Source organism: Sminthopsis crassicaudata, chromosome 1, assembly GCF_048593235.1.
Source record: "Sminthopsis crassicaudata isolate SCR6 chromosome 1, ASM4859323v1, whole genome shotgun sequence".
Taxonomy (NCBI): Eukaryota; Metazoa; Chordata; class Mammalia; order Dasyuromorphia; family Dasyuridae; genus Sminthopsis; species Sminthopsis crassicaudata.
This window is the reverse complement of record NC_133617.1, coordinates 588965320-588989978: the sequence shown is the minus strand read 5'-3', so window position 1 is coordinate 588989978 and position 24659 is coordinate 588965320. Positions and strand designations below refer to the sequence as shown.

The following is a 24659-nucleotide window of genomic DNA, read 5'->3' as shown; positions in this document are numbered from 1 at the left end:
TACCTCAGGTCTGAGCCACTTATTGTATTCTCATGAGAAGGGCTTGATCTAGAGTAGCCTTTGGAGCCCTACATAAGGTTATTCCTAGCTGATCTATGTAGAGGCAATACAAGCCTTGAACTCCTGTGAACTGAAATGAGTATAACTTCAGTGATGTGCTGATAAATGTTAAAAAAAAAAAAAAAAAAAAAAAAAAAAAAAAGCTCTCTGGGGGGAGATGGAAGAAATGTACATGTGACACATTTTAAGTCTAATTTTCATTATTAGCATATTTCTCCATCACTTTCTTAAATCTCTAGATAGTACAAATTAGGGCTTGATATTTGTTTTACTGTTTGCCAGTTGCTATGATGTAAATGATCCCTCTGAAAATTCAACAGTTGGGTCTCATGAGTAACCTGGCTCTGGTATACTTTAAAATAACATTCCATGCGAATAAGGATCAGGAGGTTGATCCTAAAACAAGAGGTTTTTTTAAATTTATTTTTTGCCTCTGATTTAAGCTTTGATGTGGTTAGGTTACTCAGTGGATAGACCATTGAGCCTGGCGTCAAAAAGACCTAACTTTAAATCCAGGCTCAGACATTAGCTGTGTGACTCTGGACAAATCATGCTAACCTGTTTACATCAGTTTCCTCATCTATAAAATAAGCTGCAGAAGGAAATGTCAAACCATTCCTGTAACTTTTCCAAGAAAACCCCAAATGGTGTCACAAAGAGTTGGATGTGACTGAAATGACCAAACAGCAACAACAATTTAAGCTTCTTCATTATTAGTCCCACCTCTTCCCTTATTTCACCATCTGATACCTTATGACAAGCATGAGGATAAGCATTTTATTCCCAAAATTAGTAGAAAATTCTTAATAACTCTATGGTCCATTGATGCTTTGAGTTTGACAAAAGAATACTTATTGTATGCTTTAAAATAATTAGCCTCATGAGAATCTAATTAACGGCTTATGAGATTCATAATTGAATCTCCCATTTGGATAAGGCTTTACAATTTACAGAGCCTTGTCACATATATTTTATCATCTGTTTGATCCTCCCCACAGCCCCATGACATAGGCAAGGGAGGAATCATTCTTGCCCCTTTTCAGATTTGGAAATTGAGACAAGGATAGACTAAGTGACTTTCTCAGTTATGAGTAAGTCTTGATTCATCAAGTGAGGCAAGAAACAATGCCTGGACCTCGTTCCCTGTCTGGGGGTGTTTCCATTATACTATTTTGCTATTCTACTTCTGGGCATCTAGGTGGAATAGTATACAGAACAACAGCACTGGAGTTAGGAAGATCTGAGTTCAAATGTGATCTTAAACACTGACTAGTTGTGTGACTTGGGACAAATCACTTAATCCTGGTTACTTCAGTTTATCTGTAAAATGAACTAAAGAAGGAAATGGCAGATGATATTACCAAGAAAACCTAGAATAAAGTCAGAAAAAGTCAGACAGGATTGAACAATAAAAGCTGCTCCTGCTTTGCTGTGGTTCATAATACTTGTGTGTTTAGTCCAGTTTTACCAACAATTTTTGAGTACCTCTAATACATACAGCACTGTGAGAGTAGACCTTGAGTGGAATGATATCCTCTGGCGTGCTGTCAGATGACCTCTTCAAGAATTTCGTAGTGTTTTCATTTCTTATTTTAAGCAGATACACCATTACTTAAAATATGTACATTTAACAAATGCTATATGGCATGGGAGGTGAAGGGGAAGGCAGCTGTGCTTATGGAATTTAGCATTCTAAATTGATGATTCCATTTAACTTGATTGTTCATCTACCAGATACATCTCATTTCTTATGTTTTACAGGGGGAGATTGTGCAACCTTAATGAAAAACATGGGTCCTTTGCCAGTAGACATGGCTCGGATGTACTTTGCTGAGACGGTTCTAGCCTTGGAGTATCTGCATAATTATGGCATTGTGCACAGGGATTTGAAACCAGACAAGTATGTGCCCTGAATTGATCCAGAAGTAGTTTTTATTGAAATAAGAAGTAGATAGATAAGAAATATAAAAATATGCTTTTTGTTTTGCAAGAAAATGTTTCCTACTGATGCCATCCACTCTGGCCAATTAAGAATTCTCAGATAATAGGCATCTTATTCCTTGAATGGGTTATTTTTAACAATTATAATGAATATGTTGATTTTTATGATCCTTTAAGAGCCACCATGCTTGTAATAATAGCTCGAGGGGAACACATTTGTTCAAGGGGAAAAAAAGGAAAATCAAAACGGGCAGTAGAAAAAGCTATTTGTAAACCTAAAAGTATGAGATAGCTTTTAATATGTAAATGCAGGTCATTTGTCAGATGGGTAACTTCATATGCGCTAAATATCAATGTGTCCATACACCTGTAAATTAGAATCTCAAACAATAATGTCTTCCTTTCAAGATTCTTGGATCACCTAGTTTCTCAAAGCCTCCAAAAAAGTTTGCTGTTTTAATAGATGAAATATAATATTGAATTGTGATCAGTTCTTTCCTTCCACTTCTAAATTAATGGCACCTTTTTAATAGCGTAATGAAGTTTATGCCATTATTTTTCCAAAGACCATCCATGTTTGTAAAGCTTTATTGGAAATGTTTAGATGTTTGCTTTTACTGACTACTTCATTCCACACTCTCCACAAGCAGATATAAGTCAAGAAGCATTTATTAAACCCCTTTCACATGCCAGGCAATATACTAGGAATAGAGAGAAACAGAAACCATCCTTGCCCTCATGAAACTTTCCTTTTGTGGAGTACAAAACATGTACATATATGTGCATAATATAAGCAAAGTAAATACAAAGTAATTTCAGGGAGTCAGCTAAGCCTTAGTTGTTAGAGGGACCAGAAAAGTCCTTGTTTCCCTGGTTCTTGAGGAATTGTACTTTTTAGGCATTTAAACATGGGATCTTCATTTACTAAATAGCATTTGGCATCTTCATCTTACCTGACTGTACTATGTAATCACTCACTGACTTTAACAGTATAGTTGCAAATCACCCTGAGATGAGACCTAACTCACATCCTCTTGGTATTTGGTATGTTCTCATTCACAGTTTGCTGGTCACTTCCATGGGACATATAAAGCTTACTGATTTTGGTTTATCCAAGGTGGGACTGATGAGCATGACCACCAATCTTTATGAGGGTCACATTGAGAAGGATGCTCGAGAGTTCCTAGACAAGCAGGTAAGCTTTGTCTCTATTTTTTTTTCTAAAAAAAGATTGCCAAGCATAAGAATTCCCTTGTTTATTAGCAAAATTACAAATAAAATAAATGTAAACCATGTTTGCACCTTAGTTGGTGATTTAGATGTCTGTTGAAAAGTTACCTTTGGTACACAGCAAATTGCTTCCATTTTTCTCCTTCTAGTCCCCCTTCCCTTTTCTCCCCACTCCCACTGCCCACCTCCTCTGTGTCCCTCCCCCAACATTATGGTCTATTAGGAAGATGAACGATCTAATTGTACGCGAGTGGGATTGTGAGAGAGACAAATGGAAAACTGTTTTTATAAGGAATTCAGGAGTCTCAGCAGAGTACTTGTGGAACTCATGATGCATTGTACAATCAAGGGTGCTAAAATCCTAGATATGGCCCATTTCCCTTTCAGCATGCCTCATTACCATTTGCCCACAATCTGTTCACTGTAAAAGTTACTTAAGGTAAACCCATCTCAACTTTCAGGCTTTCATATAGAAATTAAGATATAAGGATATTCAAGTTCCATAAATGCCAAAACAGACTTATGGGCATGTATTATTATTTAGTTTAATAGTGTATATTAAATTGAATATGCTTAAATGTGCAAGATTATTTACATGTTTAAATTCAATCAAATGTGACAAAACAATGTTTGGGATCCAGTTTTTCATCTTTGATCCCTAAGTGATTGATTTTCTTTGATTCTATTGATCTAATGTTCTAAGCCCTGTATCCAGGGCCTTGGGGTTTGAGCAGGTGTATGTTTCCCTGAAATAATTACTGTCCAATGATCTTGCTAATTCTAATTTCTAATATTTCAATTATTATTAGGTCTGTGGGACACCTGAATATATTGCACCAGAAGTGATTCTAAGGCAGGGTTATGGAAAGCCAGTGGACTGGTGGGCCATGGGAATCATTCTCTATGAGTTTCTGGTTGGATGCGTGCCATTCTTTGGGGACACACCAGAAGAGCTATTTGGACAAGTCATAAGTGGTAAATATCACCAGAAATCATTTTCAAGCTACTGCTGGGAAATAGCTATTTAATGCAAATCCAAGGAGTATCTGAGACCCTACTATTAAAACATTAACCTTTAGCAAAAACTTGAGCCAACAAATTAAAAGAACTCGCTTTTCAAAGCACACAACTGCTTTTGATATTATCAAGGGTAATATTTGGATTGAAAACCGGTCTGAGAAATGTTGTTGATGTACTATTCTGAAGTTCAACAACAATATATCCAATGTTTATGGCCAACCATTTTTTACTAAAGAAATTGATGTGGGACTTACAAATGATTTGACTGTGGACCTTTCCATCTTGAATAGGAAACTCGTACCAGGAAAGAAAAGGTTAAGAGGGATGCTACTTATATCAAAGGAAAAATGGCTAATAAGGAAATTAGCAAAAATGTAATAATCTCCTAAAACAAATGTCTACCAAATAATAAATAATGAGAAAGGGAAGGAAGAAAATTTAATTCACAGATTGTTAATGATTTCATTGATGGTTGTTATGGTATAATGTTATTTTTGTAACAGCTGTTCTTCTTTCATTTAAAATTCAATAACCTTTAGATCTTAACCTGCATGCTGACCCTAACTATTGTCATGCAGCTTGTGGCAAAACTAAATGATAATTAAACAGAATTTTTCTCTCCTCTACCTGCTGTTTCCATAAATTTCCCAGATGCATAGATATAGATAGCCTCTATGTATGCCAGAAGTTTATCTGACATCTCAGTTACCATATTATCTGCCATTCTCTTCCATACTGTGCTACTAAGTCCAATGACAGCAGTATCAAAAAGAGGGAGGAAAATAAACCCTGTTTTTCTGTATGTGAGGAAGAGAGAAGGGTAATTCCAACACTAGTCTCTATCTCTGACTTTGTAAGCCAGGCATGTTTGTAAACTTTAATGAAGTGGATTTGTGAGTTGCCCGCAGTGTATGACCCTTTTTTTCCCCCCCCAACAATATGGATTTATAACTGTGCTGTTTTTCTGATGTGATATACCAAGGCCTGAGTGGCAAGGGGAATCAACTGTTTAATTAACACAAGTGGCAAATGCTGGCTTTGTTCTCCATGCCTTACGGCTGAGATGCATATTCATGTTTTATTTTCCAAATCAGATTTAAACTGCAGGCAGTGGAAGCTAGAGGCAGACACATGCAGAAATAACTCATTTTTTTTATTGCATTTCCTTACACACAGGCACGCACACATATCTTCAGGCAAGTGCCTTTTAAGATGTAGAAAATATTACAATATTCATGACAAAATTTTAAATACTTTAATTATGATTATTTTGAGTATCTCTCCTCAGTACTGGGAATCTGCACACGCCACACATACATACCTTTAAACTTCTATGTTTCTTGTGTATTTTTCACCTAATTCTTTTGTTGTTGTGAAAAGAACATAAAACATTCTTTTGAAGCAGTTTTTGTTGGAGTGAGTTCAGAAATTGGATATTTTTCGCTCTTAGAATTTTTTTCCCCAGAAAGCTGACCACCCTTGCTCTGTTAAATGCTGAAAGCTCTCTGGAATAAGTGTCACGTCAGGATTTGGAATAAAGACAGCCTGTTGGTATGGAAGCCCTTATTTTTCCAATTCAGTAAGTTCAGGGTTCATTAGGGGTCAAGAGACATCTGATGGTAAAATAAAATAAAAGACTAACTTGAATGTAATTGAGGCATATATTATTTTATTATTATTATGAAGATAATCAGTAGTTCTGTAAAAAAAACAAAAACAAAAACAAAAAACAAAAACAAAAAAACGGTAGATGCACAGAGACAAATGCACAGAGGAAACTGAATGAAATCCTAATAGGGCTTCCCCCAGATATATACTTCACTCCCTGCCCCGGGCCTGCCAGAGATGGTCACTGCTGTCACTGTGTCATCCACAGTTTTTTAAAAAAGTGTTTGTTTTTCTTGTAGATGAAATCAATTGGCCTGAAAAAGATGAAGCACCCCCTCCCGATGCCCAGGATCTGATTACACTGCTTCTCCGGCAGAATCCTCTGGAGAGACTGGGAACAGGTTAGGGTATAACTTGTTTTAATTTTTGCTAATATGCAAGAAATAACATCTACGTGAAACACGGTGAGGCTTTTGTTTGTGTTTTGTTTTGCATGGGAAACATCTGTTAGTGGATGTAGAACATGAGGACAACTCATTATAGCAACGATGTTTAGGGATATTGTTGCGTATTGGGTTGTGGGAATTTTTTTTTCCTTTTTGCTGACTCAGAAACGTTTGTAAAAGGAGAGCTTTTTTTTTTTTTTTTTTTGTATGAAACAAAAGCTACTCTTACTGTAAACAAGAACAGAGTCTTATCTCAAGATAAACCTATTCAGCACACAGAGCTCTCCCCCTCCTGAAAACCATGAGCTTTAGGAATCACTTGAACTAGGGGAAGTAGAACTAACTGGTCCAGTTCAAGGCATCCCACACTTTCCCCAAGCTCACAAGTAATCAGACCCAGCAAATTACTTCCCACAGACTTTGGGTGAGGTGATTGGTACTTGAACTAATTACTAGAAAATGAGAGCCTGGGGAAGGAATACGCTATCTTATCATTGGTATTCAGCACTGTGGTCTGAGGAGGAAGATTAAAAGCACAGGCTTTTGAGGTTAAGGAGATAAAAAGAAATTAGTGAGAAGAAAGCCTGCTGACTATTGTGTTGCCAATTTTATATATCTCTAGCTAGGTGGTTCAGTGGATAGAGTACTGAACTAGGAATCAGAAGAACTCATATTTGTGAGTTCAAATCTCAGAGGAATTAACAGACTCACACAACTGGCAAATATCCATAGTACTCTAAACTCGGTGCTCTCATTTACTCTTTCCCCTCACTGCCTTAGGCAATCGGCCATTTCTTTTCTGAAATAGTAAGATTTCATTTGGGGGCAGCTAGGTGGTGCCACGAATGCATTGCTAGGCCTGGAGTCAGAAAGTACTACAGGTACTAGCTGTGTGACCCTACCCAAGTCACTTAGATTTACTTATCTATGAAATAATTTGAAGAAAGAAATGTCAAAATATTTCAGAATCTCTGCCAAGAAAACTTGAAATGGGATCACAGAGAGATGGCACTGAACAACAACAAAAGATTTAACTTAAGAGTCTGAAAACTAGGGATAAATGTTATAGAATCTTGTCTGAGAACTGGATTGTGGATAGGACTAAGAGCCAGAGAGCTTAATTTTTTTTTTAGATGCATCTAAATAGCATGCTAGAATGTTGACCACGTATCAAGAAGTCCAAAGTTCAAATCCTTTGTTCAATCCCTTTTTAGGACAGTTTTTAGCTGTGTGATCCTGGCTGAGTCACATACCTTCTCTCAGTTTCAATATGCTTATCAGGAAAAATGGAAATAATAATAGCACACTATCATTATGTCAGTCAGTTTTCCTTAACTTTTCTTTATTACAAAGGAAAGATCAAAATAGGGATAGATTCTCTGGAATTGTTTACGATATGTAAAAAAACCAAATATATATATATATATATATATATATATATATATATATATATATGTATATATATAAAGTTTCAAAGTCCAAAGTAACTTTCACATCTGAATTAAACATCTGTAATTGGATTTTGAGAGATATATAAATATTGTTAATTGAAGATTGTTCTACATCAAATACAATTATCTGTCTATGCTCCATTTCCCTTTCATTAAAAAAAAAAAAAAAAAAAAGTGGATGTTTGAGTAGGCACACATGTATTTCCAAAAACAGACTTTAAAAGCCACCCCTCACCCCAGAGTACCTTTGAAAAATAGGGTTGCCATGTCTTTTTTCCTACTTTAATTTGATTGGGTTGGATTTGCATACAGTATGGGTTTGCTGGTCAACACAATCACATATATCCATGTGCTCTTGGATTGTTTTTTCTCTTCATCTCTTTGACTGATACTTTGGATCTTTTCAGAGTTTGACAGTTTGAGGAGCTAATCCTTAACGGAAGTCCAAAAGAGACATTTGAAATATCCAGACCCAGCTTTTAGTGTTGTCAGGAACACTGCAAAAACAGACAGCGGCTGTGTGATGAGTCCCTGTAGGGTGCTGCTGAACGCTACCTGCTGCTTGCCCCAGAGGCTTGCTGCCCTGCTTCAGAGGGCAGCATCTTGTATTTAATGCATATTTAGCTGGCAAAATAATGCACCATGAAAATGTGTAAATGCACATTTGCCTGAGAGACTGGAGTAGCTGAGAAAAGGGGTGTGAAGAATATAATGGATGTTTTAGAAATTTGCACAAGAGGAGAGAAAAACCATGGGCACAGAAGAAATTTAATGTCACAGCACCATAAGATTTCAGTGTAATTAGAAAGCTAGAAGTTGGGGATTGACCTACTTCAACTGCTTTTGAACTTCTAATATGCTGTGAACACAGAACTCTCTAAGTAGTAATGTTAGGTTCTTGCAATGTTTTTTCATGGCTTAACATAGTTGTTTTTCTATGGCATTTAATTTTATTTGGTAGTATTTTATAATTTTAATTTTTCTCTTAATTTGTCCTTTCCTTTCATTCTTTCCTTCTCACTAATTGAAAGAATCAGGGACAGTGATAATTGCCTGACCTCCCACATGCCCCTGAGTGAAAGGAATGTCTCAGTGGGAGACTCTTAGGAGATCAGGTCAACTGAAAACAACCCCAAAAAACCTCTTTGGTTATAATTCAGAGATAATATGGAAGCCCTGGATCCTGATGAAGCCAGTTGTCCTTGAGTGAAATGTATGGCACTTGATTATTTGCCAGAACTTTGCCACTTAGTTAATTTTATTATTTTTTAAATGTCTATTTAAATATTTTGGTTTCTGTCACCATCTTCAAATATATACCTCCACATTCCCCAAGCCATTAAAGTTTTTTTTTTCTTTTTTCTTTTCTTTTTTTTTTTTGTTATATATCTACATTAATTCTTTAAATACACATTTCTTTATGAATCATGTTGGGAAAGAATAATCAAAATAAGAGGGAAGAACCATGAGAGAAAAAAATAGAAAGAACAAGATGAACATAGCATGTGTGGTTTACATTGAGTCTCTCTGGATACAGATTAGCCAATGGAGATACTTTCCACTTACTTTTTATTTATTTATTTAATTTTTTTTGAGGCAGTTGAATTAAGTGATTTGTCCAGAGTCACATAGTTAGTGTCTGAGGCTGGACCTGAATTGGCAAATCCCAAATCTTTTTAGTATGTCAAAGGGTCACATTGTGTGGCCTCTGAGAACACAGGATTTAAATAAGGGAGGCATTAGAGAAAAGCAGCAAGGTAGCACAGTGGATAGAACACTGGGCTTGAAATCTGAAGACTCATCTTCATCAGTTCAAATGTCCAAGTAATTGGCTATATTATAATGATTCTTTGCCAGACTTTTGATATTTCCCAGTGCCTCATCTATTTTTCTTGCTCAATTTGAGTGGTCTGTAGTATATTCCAATGATAAAATTGCTTCTGCTTCTCTCTATTAATCTTCAATCAGATGCCCTTCAGAAGCATCTTTCTCACAATATATTTCTTCACATTGAATATGCCTTCTTAACTACCCCTTTTATTTATTCATATATCAAAAATAATATTCTAGTCCAAAATTTCATCCCGTAAAGTCTCGATGATACCTGTGAGGTCAAATTTGCCTTTTGAATTAGGACCTTTAGCTCCTCTTGCTTTTTGCCTATACTTTGTCCACTGGTTTACAGCCTTTTGTAGCCAAGTGTTTTACAATTGATTCCTTTCTTGAATTGTGTCTCCCATAAACTTTTGGATATCTAAACTGCTATACTTCTTTCTCCATATAATCTCTAACTTAGTGAATGCACATTTCTCCCTCTCCAATTCTTTTCATTTAAAATTTATATTGTGGCCTTCCCAGTGGTAATCCCTGCAAGACAGAATATGCAGGTATTTTCCCCTGGAGTTTAAGACCAAATCTACTAGTGGAATAAGGTTTAACTTGTAAGTAGGGAAGATTGTAGATAATACAAAGAAGAATTTTGGTTGTCAGTTAAGGCTAAGAAGCTCTAGGTTCAGATTATTATAAGGAAACATTAGTATTACACGTAAAGAAGACTCTCTATGGTATGAACAATGAAACCATTGTTTGGGTCTCCCTAGGTGGCCACTTAGGAGAAATGATAAGCTCTCTTCATTCATGTTTTTACTGGAGGCAGAGAGGTAGACTAGCTGAGCTCAGTGAATCCATTACAAATATGAGGATTTCTTTTTATATATTATGTACATATTTTAAATGTTTCTGGCCAAGTATATCCTTAAAATGGCAAGTTTTTGAATCATGAACTGAATATACAGAACATTGTTTTCCAAAATTGTGCCGTTATGCTCTGTTGGCATGAAGAAGTCTACAACTTCACAAATTTGATGGATTTTAGTTTCATGCTATATGAATCCATAAAGCAAATTCAGCTATTTCTGACTTAAGAATTCATACTACATAGACACTAATTCCTTCCTAATTACATATGTAATCCAGTGGAATTATATTACAAATTTGTTATCATTCAAAAAAGAACTCATCATTGTTATCTTGTTTCACTATAGGAAATATCACTGCCATAGCAAATTTCTCCTCTGGAATTTCTTTTTTTATTTATTTATATATAATGATAATGTCTTCATGGGGACAACAAGCCTGCTTCCTCAGAGTTCACCATAATGTGGTTTTTAGAAGCTACATCATCAATCTGTGGGAAAAAAAAAAAGGTGGGGGGAAGTAATAGGAAAAATTAACAAAAGAAAAATTGAACACATGGTACAATTACTGAAGTAATCAAATATCTTCCTGACAGTTGTTTGGGGGAATTATTTTCTTTGGTCCTGATAATGGACTGAGTATGTCAAAGTCTTTGCCTCTCTCTGGCTCTAGCTCACTTTTCTCTCCTTTTCCTCCTGCTCTCCCTCCCTCTCTCCATATAAATTTCCCCTCCTATCCGCCTTAAGCATTTTAATCTCCTCATTTTCTCTCATGCTCCCCCAGGTGGTGCCTATGAAGTAAAGCAACACCAATTTTTTCGTTCCCTGGATTGGAATAGTCTGCTGAGACAGAAGGCTGAATTCATTCCACAGCTAGAATCAGAAGACGACACAAGTTACTTCGATAGTATGTATGATCTTAAAATATCAGTGAATATAATATGACGCATAGAAATAAGTTTTGCATGAGCACATATATAACCTGTATCAAATTGCTTGCCTTCTTTATGAGAAGAAGAGATAGAATTCGAAACTCCAAAATATTTCTGGAATGAATGTTTGTTAACAATTGTTTTTGCTTACTTATATTTGGTGGAAAATATTAAATATATTTTTAAAAGTTAAAAAAATATGTACATGAATGGTGTATGTATAAAGAAATCATCCTGGTGTTTAATTTTGCAGCGGGAGCCTTCTGAAGGGCAATATGTTTTAATGGGAATCCAAGATGTCAGGTTCAAATCCCAGCTCTACTGTTTTCTACAGGTGTAATTTTAGACAAGTCTCTTTGGGCCTCAGTTTCTACGTCTATAAAATAAAACATTTGACTACCCCCACTTCTCAATACATGCAGATAAAATCTTTAATAGAATACAATAATTGCTTTATGTAAAATGGGGTTCCAAGTGACTTTGACTGTCCTCTATTTTTCTTCAGCTCGATCAGAGAAGTATCACCATATGGAAACAGAAGAAGAAGATGACACTAATGATGAAGATTTTAATTTGGAAATACGGCAGTTTTCTTCATGTTCCCACAGGTTTTCAAAAGTAAGTCAAGGGGCAGCTAGTGTGCAGTGGATAGAGCACCAGCCCTGAAGTCAGGAGGACCTGAGTTCAGGTCTGGTCTCAGACACTTAACATTTCCTGGCTGTGTGACCCTGGATAGGTCACTTAACCCCAATTACCTCAGAAAAAAAAAAGAAAAGAAAAGAAAAAGTAAATCAAAATTGGCCCCAGATTCCTAGAAGCATGTGCTTGGGAAGATTTTGCAAAGATTCTTTATCCTCCTGCTTGCTTTCCATATGAGATAATGCTGAAACTCTCTGAACTATCTACATACACACACACAAAGGCACACTTATTTGTATATAGTTTCATATAATTTTATATAAAGTTTTATGTTCTTACATAAATATATATAGTTATCTATAGTTTTGTAGATATATATATATATATATATATATATATATATACACACACACACACACACACACATGCATATACACACGTATGTACTGTGTACATTGAGCTACTTTTCCTACAGTGGTTTCTCACTATCATTCATTGAAGCACAGCAATCAGGTATCTTCATCTCCAGAAATCCAAAGCTCCATCCAAAAAAATAGGCATATATATATATATTAATAAGCATATGTAGGTATATGTGTACACATAAACACATGTAGGTACATGAATAGATGGATGGATGGAGAGAGAGAGTCAGAGACAGAGAGACACAGAGAAAGAGAAATAGAGAGAAACACATACAGAAACACAGAGACAGAGGCAAAGAGAGACAGAGAGAAACAGACACACACATATATATACACATATACAGAAAGAAAGAGATTCTTCTCATCTCCCCTCTGTCCCCTTGAATAGGAGCTCAACCTTTCTACATAACCTAACCAGAATCATGTAGCACAGTGACAAAATTCTTCCATGTATTCATCATCTTTCCTACTATAAATTAAGCTTGCATTTGTAGATGGAGCCTTGCATTTCTGGAGATGAGAATACTTGTTCTGCCTCACTGTATAAATGTGAGCTGTTCATAGTTTGTTTTCAGAGTCACTTATAGGCTGGTGAGATTGAGAAAATGACTCGGTGTGCTTTTATTAGTTTTGTCTTTAGCACTGGTTCTGAAACCATCATTCCTTACCCTTGATTTGTCAGAGTCCAAAGAATGTCCATAGTTGAATAGCCGGTGTCATTGGGACTTATAAAAAAAAGAAGGCCTTGAACTTAGCCTAATTTTTTAAAAAATAGTGATTTTGAAGAGTATAAATACAAGTAATAGAAAAGTGCTAACACTGAGAAGAGGATTGTGAATCTGTAGCCAGAGGACCTCAGCTTAAATAACAAGCCATGCCTAAGAATCATTTTTAAAAAATATTTATATATAAGTCTACCATACTCATTTTAAGCATGACAACACCAAAACTTTGAGAGTGGATAATTTACTCAAATTACCTTCTCTGATCTTTAGTTTTCTCATCTATAAATGAAGGAGGTAGATTATTTGATTTCCATGTTCATTCCAGAAATGTGGCACAGTGGAAATAAATCTGAATTTGTTGTTAGCCAACCCAAGTTCTACTTCCTAAGCAAGTGGATTAAATTATGAATTCTTTGAGCAGAGTTAGATTGTTTTTGCTATTTTTTCAGAGTAGGGGAAGTGATTGGGGACTTTGCCTTTCTTTGCATCCCTAGCTTTATTTTATGCTTATTGCTTTATTATTATTATTATTATTATTGCTTTATTTATTATTATTGATTTCACTATTGATTAATTGACTTCTCTTGGTCTCAGTTTCTTCATCTGTTAAATATTTCTAAGTATCTTTCCACTAATTCTTTGCCCCTGTGATTCCAATGTAAATAAAGGCTTTTTTTTTTTTTTTTTTTTTTAATAAGAGGGAATGTGGGATTGGGAACTTGTGGAGTTGTTTCATGAAAGAGGCGAGTTTTACACAGTGAAGAGGCATTTCAGGAGAGAAGTGATAGTCTGTAAGTGAGATCAATAGTTTTGGAGAAGCAAGTATGAACTGAAGTGTAATGGCACCTGAGAATAGTGGATTATATGAGAGGGAATGCCATAATTCTAGGAGAGTCCAAGACCAACTGGAGAGTTGTCATTTGATTCAAGGAGAATTGAGATCTGTTGTTGAATTCTGAAAAAACTTGGAGAGATCTCTATTGCCTGAGGAAAAGAATTCTTGCTGCTGTGTATCCATAGCTAGGGGGGAAGAGACATGATAGAGAAAAGGGAGGGATCTCTAGGACACATTAACCTTTTATCTGGACCTGAAGTCAAAAGCCAGGTTTAACCAATAACTTTCCAATTTTATAGATTCGGCTACTCTACCAGCATTACAAATGAATTGACTTAGCTTCTATAAAGCATTTAGTACTTTCAGAGTTTATTCTGCCTTTTATAAAATTAGCTAATAATGAAGATACTACAATAATACTCCATTATATCCAGTAGTTCCATGCTCTCCTAAGTGTGTGACCCATCTTCTGGTGCTGATAGTATCCCATTCATGCTTTCTCCTCCCTTATAAATCTTGTGCATATCTCTTGCAATAAGGGGAGCTTTTGTGTAAAAGTAGGGGAGCTAAGTGGTTGCAGTAGATAGAGCGCTACGCTTGAGTCAGAAAGGCTCCCCTTCCTAAGTTCAAATACAGCCTCAGACACTCGATGTGTGCGACCCTGGGCAAATCATTTAATCTTGTTTGCCTCAGTTTCCCCATCTATAAAAAGAACATGAGAAGGAAATAATAAACCATTGCAGTGTCTTTGTCAAGAAAACCTCAGTGGAATGGGTTTAGTCAGACACAACAAAAACAATTTCATAACAGTAGAGGCAAGTGGAAAAATGCTGGGTTTGGTCAAATTCTACCTCTATCACTGTCTGTGTGATCCTGGGCGAATCATCTCCACTCTGCAGTTCATTTCCCTATTTATAAAATGAGATTATGGCAAATGGTTCCTTCTAGCAAGAAGTTAATATATGTTAAATAAAAAAAGAGACCACTATCATGTTAGTCATTTACAGGGAATAGAATAAAGAAATTGAATCAATCTTAGAGCTACATCTGGGAGTTAAGAGCTTAAACTTTGGCAGAAGCTTGTCAGAACTGTCTCCCAGATGAAGTTTTTTCCCTGCTGCCTTCACCTCAGTAGCTAGTACTGTCTTCCTGTCCCCCACTCTGCTGCAACTTTCTTCTCTAGCATATACAACCTCCATGCTCATCACTGATCCCTACCCCCATAAGCTCTTTGTTGTAGGATGGCTGCAAATTGGTACAAGCTAGTAGAGTGGATTCAAGTAGAACCCTGTGGGTTGATTCAGTTTTCTTAATCTCTTCTTTTGTGACATTTGCCCATCCAAATGGGAGGGTGATGGCTATTCAGAGGCAGTCTGAGATCTCTTAGGATGACAAGCTTTATCTCTGCAGGTACCCCCTTGTCATAGTGTGCATAGTTGACAGTCTATATGTAGGATTGTAAGATAATAAAAACCACTGATTTTTTTTTTTTTATGGCCAAAATACATACTGTCTTTTTTTTCTAAATCTTTGAAGCAAATTATTTAGTCTTTTCTTCACAGTTGATTCATTTTTCTGCTTCTGACCCCTGGCTGGTGGCCATTAAATCTCTCTCTCTCGGATTTTTTTTCTTTTTTTTTTGATGGACTCTATGGTTAAGAAGTAATCTAAGATGTGCATCAATCCTCTGATCTAGAAACTACAAAGCGTCTATGGATTTTGTTTGTAGATACAACTTTCATACAGGGAAATGACAAGAGGAATTGAATTCATAACAACATTAAGGTTATTCATTGACCCTGCACCTCAGCAGAGAGGAGCATAAAGAATTTGGATAGCGTTTTCTGAACATAGATTCCTTGAATTCATACTTTAGTCATAATGCCTCATATAAAAGACAGATCTAGATAAACTAGAACACCAAGAATGGATTAATAATGATTGAAAACTTTTCTCCTTAGGTTTTTAGCAGCATAGATCGAATAACTCGGAATCCTGGAGAAGAGAAAGAAGACCCAGGAGATAAAACCAAAAGTACAGCTCTGCCATCTGTGGAGACATTGAGTTGGAGTTCGGAGTATTCTGAAATGTAGGTAGAAAGGCTTGTTAGAAACATTACAATGGGGCAGCTAGGTGATGCAGTGAATAGAGTACCTGCCCTGAAGTCGAGAGGACCTGGGCATGACCCTGGGCAAGTCACTTAACCTCAATTGCCTCTGGAAAACAAACAAACAAACAAGCAAAAAACCATTATACAGTAAGTGGCTACTATTCCTGGCTGGTCTAAATATCAATCATTCCTCCAAATCCCCTATTAAATTCTCCAGTTGTGGTGTTTTTTTTTTTTTTTTGTTTGTTTGTTTTTGTTTTTTTTCTCTTGATCTCTTCCAGAATTTATATTTTTTTAAACAAATCTTTCTTTCTTTTGTGTGTTCTCTCTCTCTCTCTCTCTCTCTCTCTCTCTCTCTCTCTCTCTCTCTCTCTCTCTCTCTCTCTCTCTCTCTCTCTCTCTCGTAATTTAAGGCAACAATTATCCACATCTAACTCCTCTGACACGGAGAGTAACAGACATAGACTCAGTTCAGGATTACTTCCCAAACTGGCTATTTCGACTGAGGGAGAACAAAGTGAGCCAACTGTGTGTGCTAGAGAATCTCGAGAGGAGCCTGAGAAGCCAGCACTTCCATCTGAAGAGAATGCCCAAGATGAACCTGAGGTCACAACCCCAGCGAGCACCATTAGCAGCTCTACACTCTCTGGTAAGGAGTTTGACTTTAAGCTTTCTGCCAATCTAATACCATCTGGTTGGTTAGGAAATGGTTTCTTTGTCTTCAGGCTCTCCAGGGTTGGCCTTGGACAAGGTATTATCTCCAGTACTGGGCTTCATTAAGGGCCTCTTAATGATAGACAATTCTATGTCACTCCCACAACACTGAAGCATGGTTACCCCAATCTTGAAGGCACAACTTTAATTTTCATAGGTGACATTAATTTTAATGAAAAATTAATATTAAATGTTAAATTAAAAAAAAAATTGGAAGTCAACCCTGATAGAGTACATGATTGATTGTTCAAGTAGAATTTGATTGCAAATTTGCCCATAGACTCTATAGGTCCATTTAATTAAATTTAATCAGTATTTATGAAACACCTACTACATACAAGGCTCTGTGATAATGGCTCAAGATACAAAAACAAAATAATCCTTGCCCCAAAGAGTTTATATTCTGAGAGAAGGGATCTTTAATATGTACAAAATAGTACACCGTAATTTAGAAAGATAGAGTATTGATAACTGGCAGGGGAAAGAGGAGGTGTGGACACAATCAAGAAAGGTCTAATGTAGGAAATGCCATTTATGGTATACTTAGCATAGAAAGGCAATTTAAGGCTCATTTGTTTTAGCCTCCAACCTGTTGTTTAACTCCTTTGCACAGCCACTTTGATGGATTGCCAATTTAACCTTAATTTAGAGGTTTTCAAAAACCAATGAATTCAACTACCTAAATGGTAATTCATTCATTAATAAGGTTTTTTCCCCAATTTAGGATCTTGTAGATCATGTTAGATCTCATAATACATCCTTGGCCCTGCTCATAAAATACAGATCTTGATAAAGGCCTTATTGCTTTCCATCAAATCATAGTCACTTAGAATTGAAAAGGTCGTCAGAGACCATCATGTGAAGACTATCTGTGTTGTCTCCCAAATACCCATCAAGTATCTGTCTTGGAGATGTCCAGGGTCAGAGAATTGCTTTCCTGGATAGTTCTGGTTGTTATCTACTACCCTGGGTTCTCAATAGGAACAAGATCTAGCATCTCTTAGCTTACTTGGAAAGTTCTCAACTATGGGCCCAGTGATTCACTGTAGATCATTCCTTTGAGGAACTGCCTACCTGACATTCAAAAAATTGTTTCTCCAAGTTAGAAGCAATGTGGTGAAATCTTCAACTACTCTTGAATGTCATCTCTCAAAGTTATAGAGGAGCTGCTGTTTACATTGTTGGAAAGAGTACCTCAGAAGTCACTGAAGTGTGTGACTGTTGAGAGAAATAGTAGTGAATAGAGACTGGTCTGGAAGCTGGGAAGACCTGGATTTGAGTCTCTGATACATACTGATTATGTGACCCAGAGCTAGTCACTTAATCTCTGGAAATTAATTAATTAACCCAGGCAGTTCTCCAATTCGATTATAATTTGCAGAGAAAGTGCCAAAACAGGGAGAGGTGTTCGTGTGTGTGTGTGTGTGTGTGTGTGTGTGTGTGTGTTGTGTTTCTAAGGCCAAATAAAATAGGTCAATCCCTCTTTTATAAATATTTGAAGACAGCAGTCAAATGCATACATTCCCTCCCCACACACACACACGCTTCTTACTCATCTTCTCTGGAGACAGAATATCTTTAGTTTCCCTACCTGGCCTTCATGGCATTGTTTTGAGTCCCGTTAGCATCCTGATTATCATTTTGGATACATTCTGACTTCTTAATGTACCTCATAAAATATGATACAAAGAACTAGACCCAAGTGTGTCTATCTTTTTAAAATATTATAAACTCTTAATATTTACATGCAATATAAATGTCTGGGATGAGCACCAGGACCAGATAGTTTTTACAAGTGAATTCTATAACATATTTAAAGATCAGCTAATTCCAATGTTAAATAAATTATTTGGAATAATAGGTAAAGAAGGGATCCTACCAAATTCCTTTTTATGGAACAAATATGATACTGATAAGTTAAAACAGAAAAAAAAATAATCAAACATCAATTTCATGAATATGGATGCAAAAACTTACAATAAAATAGTAACCAAAAGATTACAGCAATATATTACAAAGATTGTACATTATCATCAAATAGAATTTGTACCAGGAGTGCAGTGGTTAACATAAGGAAAATATTGACATAATTGATTATATCAATAATAAAAGTTTTTTTTAATCATATAATTATATCAACAGATTCAGGGGGAAAAAAAGTTTGGTAAAGTTCAACCCTCATTTCTATTAAAAACATTTGGTATAAATGGATTTTCCTTAAATTGATGAAAAGTATTTCTCTAAAACCAAGAGCAAGCATTATTTGTAATAGCATCTTAAATTCCTTTTACCTCTAAAGCTATATCCTTGAGGATAGTGAGGCTGAGTCTGTTTCCTCATCTATAATAAAAAAAGGAGAGGCGTGGGATACATAGTCTCTAAGGTCCTTTATAACTTGAAATCCTTTCTTCCCTCTTTCTTGCTAGAAATCTTCAAACATTCGTAATTTTTTAAATGATTGTTAATTCTAACTTTCTGTCCTTATTACTAAGCCCTTATTTCTCAAACCATTCATATGAAACTTTACTATTTTCATATTTTGCCACTTCATTTTATACTATATATTTATATCTGTTTGTAATTAATTCTTAATGGGTAAGTTGCTTATTACCTCTTGCCCTGTCAGTCCCACTGAATAATAGGAGTGGGGAGGAGAAGAAGAGAGTCTCAGGGTTTTGATTGATCACTTTCATAATTTTGAAAATATCTATCCCAAGCCCTGCCATGCATTTAGATTAATTGATTAAAACTACCTTATTTCTTAGTCCCTTTCTTTCTCTCCCCCATACCCACACTAAAAATAATCAAAGACCTGTAGGGCTGCCCAGAATGGAGATGAGTTCAGCTACTCATTGCCAAGGATAATTAGAGAATCAGACGACCGTGACTGTCATAAAATTAAATTCCTTGATTTTTATATGGCTCTACCATCTCGTGCATGTTTGCATACACACATACACACAGAGTTGACATTTAGAGAACATTAAGGTGATACTATCTACTGTCAGTAGACAAAAAAGTAAATCTATCAATGCTATATAAATTAAGTAGGTAAAGTTGAAAGGCTGGAAGGGGAGTGGGAAGAGAAAAGAAAAAAGAGGGAGAAAGACAGAGAAAGAGGAGAGAGCAGAAACAGACATACAGATAGAGACACAGAGAGGAAGCGTCAGCAAGACACAGACACACACACACACAGACACAAGGAGGGAGGAGACACAAACACAGAGAAACCCTAATATTGTTGCCCAGTGCCCAAGTATGTACAGAATATTTGCTCTTTTTTCCCATTGTCCAAGTGATTTTGAATCTGAATATGTTAATGGAAAAATTAAAATAAAAATCCATTGTCACAGAGATGCCAAAATCCACTGGCTAATTAAAAATATTAATGAATCCCTTATAGTTGATATTTTGAGGGTCTCTTCTTACTGATTTCTATGATGTTATCTAATATCAATTACAAGAAAAATATTGCAATGACCATATCTTAGTGTTGTATTCTTCATTCTCTTGCTTAAAATGTGATATAGCTACAAAAAAATTCTTAAGTTAATAAAGCAGTTATTTGATGTCACCTTTGTGACCCCATTTGGGGTTTTCTTGGCAGAGATCCTGAAATGGTTTGCCATTTTCTTCTCCAGCCCATTTTACAGATGAGGAAACTAAGGCAAACAGGGTTAAGTGATTTGTCTAGGGCCACACAGCTAGTCTGAGGACAGATTTGAACTCAGGAAGCAAGTTTTCATGACTCCAGCCCAGTGCTCTGTGCACTGTAGTGTCACCTAGCTGTCCCAAAGCAGTTATTTACCATACTTCTATTTATAGTCTTATTGAATTTATCTATACATATTTGGGCCTGTTGCTCTCTCTATGTATGTTTCTATATTCATTCTACTATATGCTTCAGAGTCGGAAGCTTTGAATTCAGGTTAGGCCTCTGATACATATTGACAGTAAGACCCTGAGCAATTAGTCTCTTTCTCTATTTCCTTAATAACATTTAAATTGAAAAAATTAATAAACTAATTCTACCATTTCTAAAACCCCCAACAATTAAAATGGAGGTGATAGCATTTACCTCAGAGATATGTTATAAAGATCAAAAGAGATAAGTGCTTTGAAAGCTTTAAAATGCTATATATAGCAAGATTAGCTACTACTATATACATTATAGATAAAAATAGATAAAGATTGAACAAAGTACAAAGAGCAATATAGTTTGATTTAGTTATTTATAAAAAATAAAAAGGCTTATGACCCATAAAGATATCTTTTTTCATTGGCCCTTTAATTTAATTGGATTGAATGGAAATAAATGAAACTTAAAACACCATATTCATTGTAAGGCAGATTATAGTTCAGCTCCAGACTTCCACCTAATTTCCTTAGATCAGACTAAAATAAGTGGATAAGTAAAACTTCACCTAGGAAGACCCACAGATTAACTGTACAGATAAAAATAAAGTTTAGAAAACAAAGAAAGCATGAGCTCTTCAGAGGGTTGAACTAGATGGCTAATGATATTTCTTTTAATTCTAGAACTATGGTCATATATAAAAGGAGGAGATCTGAGTAGATGGCCCCTGATGTCCTTTGTAGCTCTAGATCTAATATCCTATAAATATTTCTTAGTCAAGTTTTCTTTTCAATTGCTAAGCAATTTAAAAAGTACTTGTCTCATTTTAGTTTGCCAGGGCGTTTTAATGTGATTTAAGTACTTATAGGGATTGGGTACCCTCAAGGTGATAACCACAAGGGAGTTTTGTATTGTGGCCCCTGGAAGTTCAAATAAGATTATGAATACTCCTTCTGTGGAGGAGAGGAAGTGTTATCAATGATTAGCAAAAAATCCAGCCAAGCATAATAATTTATGAGTGAAAAGGTGAGGGCTACTCTCACATATCTGCCCTTCAGTAGACTTGGAAGACTTGTCACTTCTCCAGACAATGTGCCTTTTCTTTAATCAAGTCTACATTAAATAACCTTGTCTTCTGAAACCTTCCATCCATTCTACCCCACTCCAGCGTGGCATTATCATATAACACTCAGAAAGGAGACCTCTGGTGGCAGAGAGCAAATGACCTTCAATAAGGATCTGCTACTACAAGGGATGAGTGAATGAAGTCTGAAATCCTCAGTTTAAAAATGGGACCATATGTTATGATTAAGTAAATTTTAAAACAGTAACATTATTTTCTCATGTCCTAAGTAATTTCAAAACGAAATATCAAAAGGACTTGTCACAATAGATTATTCACCTTGATAAATGAATGCAGTCTAGGAAATCACTGAATGTGTTGAATATTTCTCTTTTCTTAAAATTTATTAATTATAAAAAATTACCATTTCCCTTTCTATTTTTAGAGACAATCTAGGATGATAAAATATTTATGTATTACATACATAAGTGTATATGTTTATATTGTTATATGTGTATACCTATATGTATATGCATATGCACATATATAACTTTAGAGTCATAGAGGCATGCTCAAAGTCATCTGACATTTAATATAAAGGTATCCATTATTTGCCATATTCTGAGGGTCTTTTTTAAAGTTTTCTATAATTTAAGGGGAAAACCACAAATACACTAATATGATTCTGTTTCTTTTTATGTGAGAAATAAAAACTGAAATTCTTGAAAGACTACCTTAAATTATAAATTATGAGGGAGAGAAGGAGAACAGGAAGTTTGTATCCATTAATGGAAAAAAGAGGAGACTGAGGTGGTTTCCATACAGAATTTTATATTACATTTTATAAATAGTAGGGAGCCGCTGAAAATTTTTGAGTGTGCAAGTGGCGTACTATGCAATAGAAAGATTATTTTGGGGGTTTAGGAAGGTTAGAAGCAAGACGAGCTAGATAGAGGCTATTACTTTAGTACAGATGGGAGTACAGAGGGAAAGAGGTCTTCCTTGGTGACAACTTTGTGGGTTGTCATATGATGGAACTCAAATCCACATGATTTGATAGAAACTGATTGGTGATGAGAGATGGGAGAAAAGGAAACGTCCAAAATTATCTCATGGCAAGAGGATACATCAACAAAAATTGAGAATCAGGGAGGAAAAACAGCTTTCCTGTAGGAAAGACAGGAGGGGAGAATGATGGACTCCATTTAGAGTTTGTGGAGTTTGATGTATCCTCAGAGAATCCAAATGTTTGGCTTTTAGCAGTGTTTTTTATGATACAGAAAAGGGTTTTCCTTACAGATGACATGGAATGGATTTGAAAATAAAAAATGTGAATCTTTCATTGGAGATTATTTTCCATGATAAGAGTCATTGTGACATAGTAGTCTAAGATCATGACTGTACTCTTTGCATGAGTCATTCTGTCAATGACCTAGGTGACTCAATAAGAATGCAAATTGCAGGCTAGATGTCATCTACACTGGAAGAGGAAGTTCTCTCACCTGGGAATTCCAAATATCAATAAAAATCACAAATTAAGCCCTTTTCTTCTATAGTGCAATTATTGTTACCAGAGTGGGGAGCAAGTTCACCCATGGATAAGGCAGAATCCTTCCTCTTCTTCCTTTTTCTCCTTCACCTTGCTGAACAATACCTTGTTCTGTGTTCTAATGTTTCCCTGGCATTGTATAAACCTATTAGCAAGGTGGAATGTTTCCCAGCTATTATTATCCCCTTCTTCCTCCTCCCCCTTCTCTCTCTCTCTCTCTCTCTCTGTCTCTGTCTCTGTCTCTGTCTCTCTCTGTCTCTGTCTCTCTCTGTCTCTCTCTGTCTCTGTCTCTGTCTCTCTCTGTCTCTGTCTCTCTCTGTCTCTCTCTGTCTCTGTCTCTCTCTGTCTCTGTCTCTCTCTATCTCTCTCTCTCTCTCTCTCTCTCTCTCTCTCTCTCTCTGTCTCTGTCTCTGTCTCTGTGTCTGTCTCTGTCTCTGTCTCTGTGTCTGTGTCTGTGTCTGTGTCTGTGTCTGTGTCTGTCTCTCTGTCTCTCACTCTCTCCCCCTTGACATCTCCACAATCCATGGTTTCCTGAATGTGTTTATCCCTTCTTCTTTGTACAGTTGGAAGTTTTTCAGAGCATTTGGATCAGATAAATGGAAGGAGCGAGTGTGTGGACAGTACAGATAATTCCTCAAAGCCATCCAGTGAACCCGCTTCCCAAATGGCTCGTCAGCGATTAGAAAGCACAGAGAAAAAGAAAATCTCTGGGAAAGTCACAAAGTCCCTTTCTGCCAGTGCTCTGTCCCTCATGATCCCAGGAGGTAGAGATAAATCTATTAGCATGAAATCTTGTGGTTTGTGCATGCTCCCTTCTTACCCCATTTGGAATGCTGATCAAAATGTGAGATTTCTCTCAGCACGAATAGAGTCAGAACTTTTATCTCCTGACCCCTGTCATTCCTATAGAGCACTTGGTGGCTTATTTCCTTATGTTTGTGTGTCCCTTCCTTTCTTCATCTGGGGGAAAAAGAATCAAGATGCTTCCTTTTAATGAAGCCTTTAAATTCCTGTCAGTTTTAGACCAACATGTCATGAGAGTAACCCTGTCTTTTCTCACTGAGAATCCTTGCAGTTCACATGTGGAGATCTGCACAGATGCATTTTTACATGTCACAAAACAGCTGGCAGTATCCTTGTCTGGGAACTAAGGATGATTTTCCTCATTTTAATAATAGAGGACCTGTGATACCATGAATCAGGCAGTGTTGGAATTAAGGTTTCCTATGTTGATCTATTGATCTGTGATGTCTCATCTTGCCTTCAGTATATTTGCATGCTTGTACAATCTGGAGAAACTGTTTTCTTTTGGGGAGCTATTTTTCAAAGGCCTAATTTTGTCATCAGTGAATAATTCTA

General features: G+C 36.1%; 1 protein-coding gene across 1 annotated transcript in view; it reads left to right on the top strand.

Annotated features, from left to right (window-relative positions):
* The window catches only part of MAST4 (microtubule associated serine/threonine kinase family member 4), a 769506-nt gene that overhangs the window by 715081 nt on the left and 29766 nt on the right, over positions 1-24659 (top strand). The window contains 9 exon segments of the mRNA XM_074282373.1: positions 1822-1960; positions 3064-3196; positions 4041-4206; positions 6159-6260; positions 11237-11359; positions 11890-12002; positions 15970-16097; positions 16532-16767; positions 23864-24064. Coding sequence (XP_074138474.1) covers positions 1822-1960; positions 3064-3196; positions 4041-4206; positions 6159-6260; positions 11237-11359; positions 11890-12002; positions 15970-16097; positions 16532-16767; positions 23864-24064 — 1341 coding nt within the window.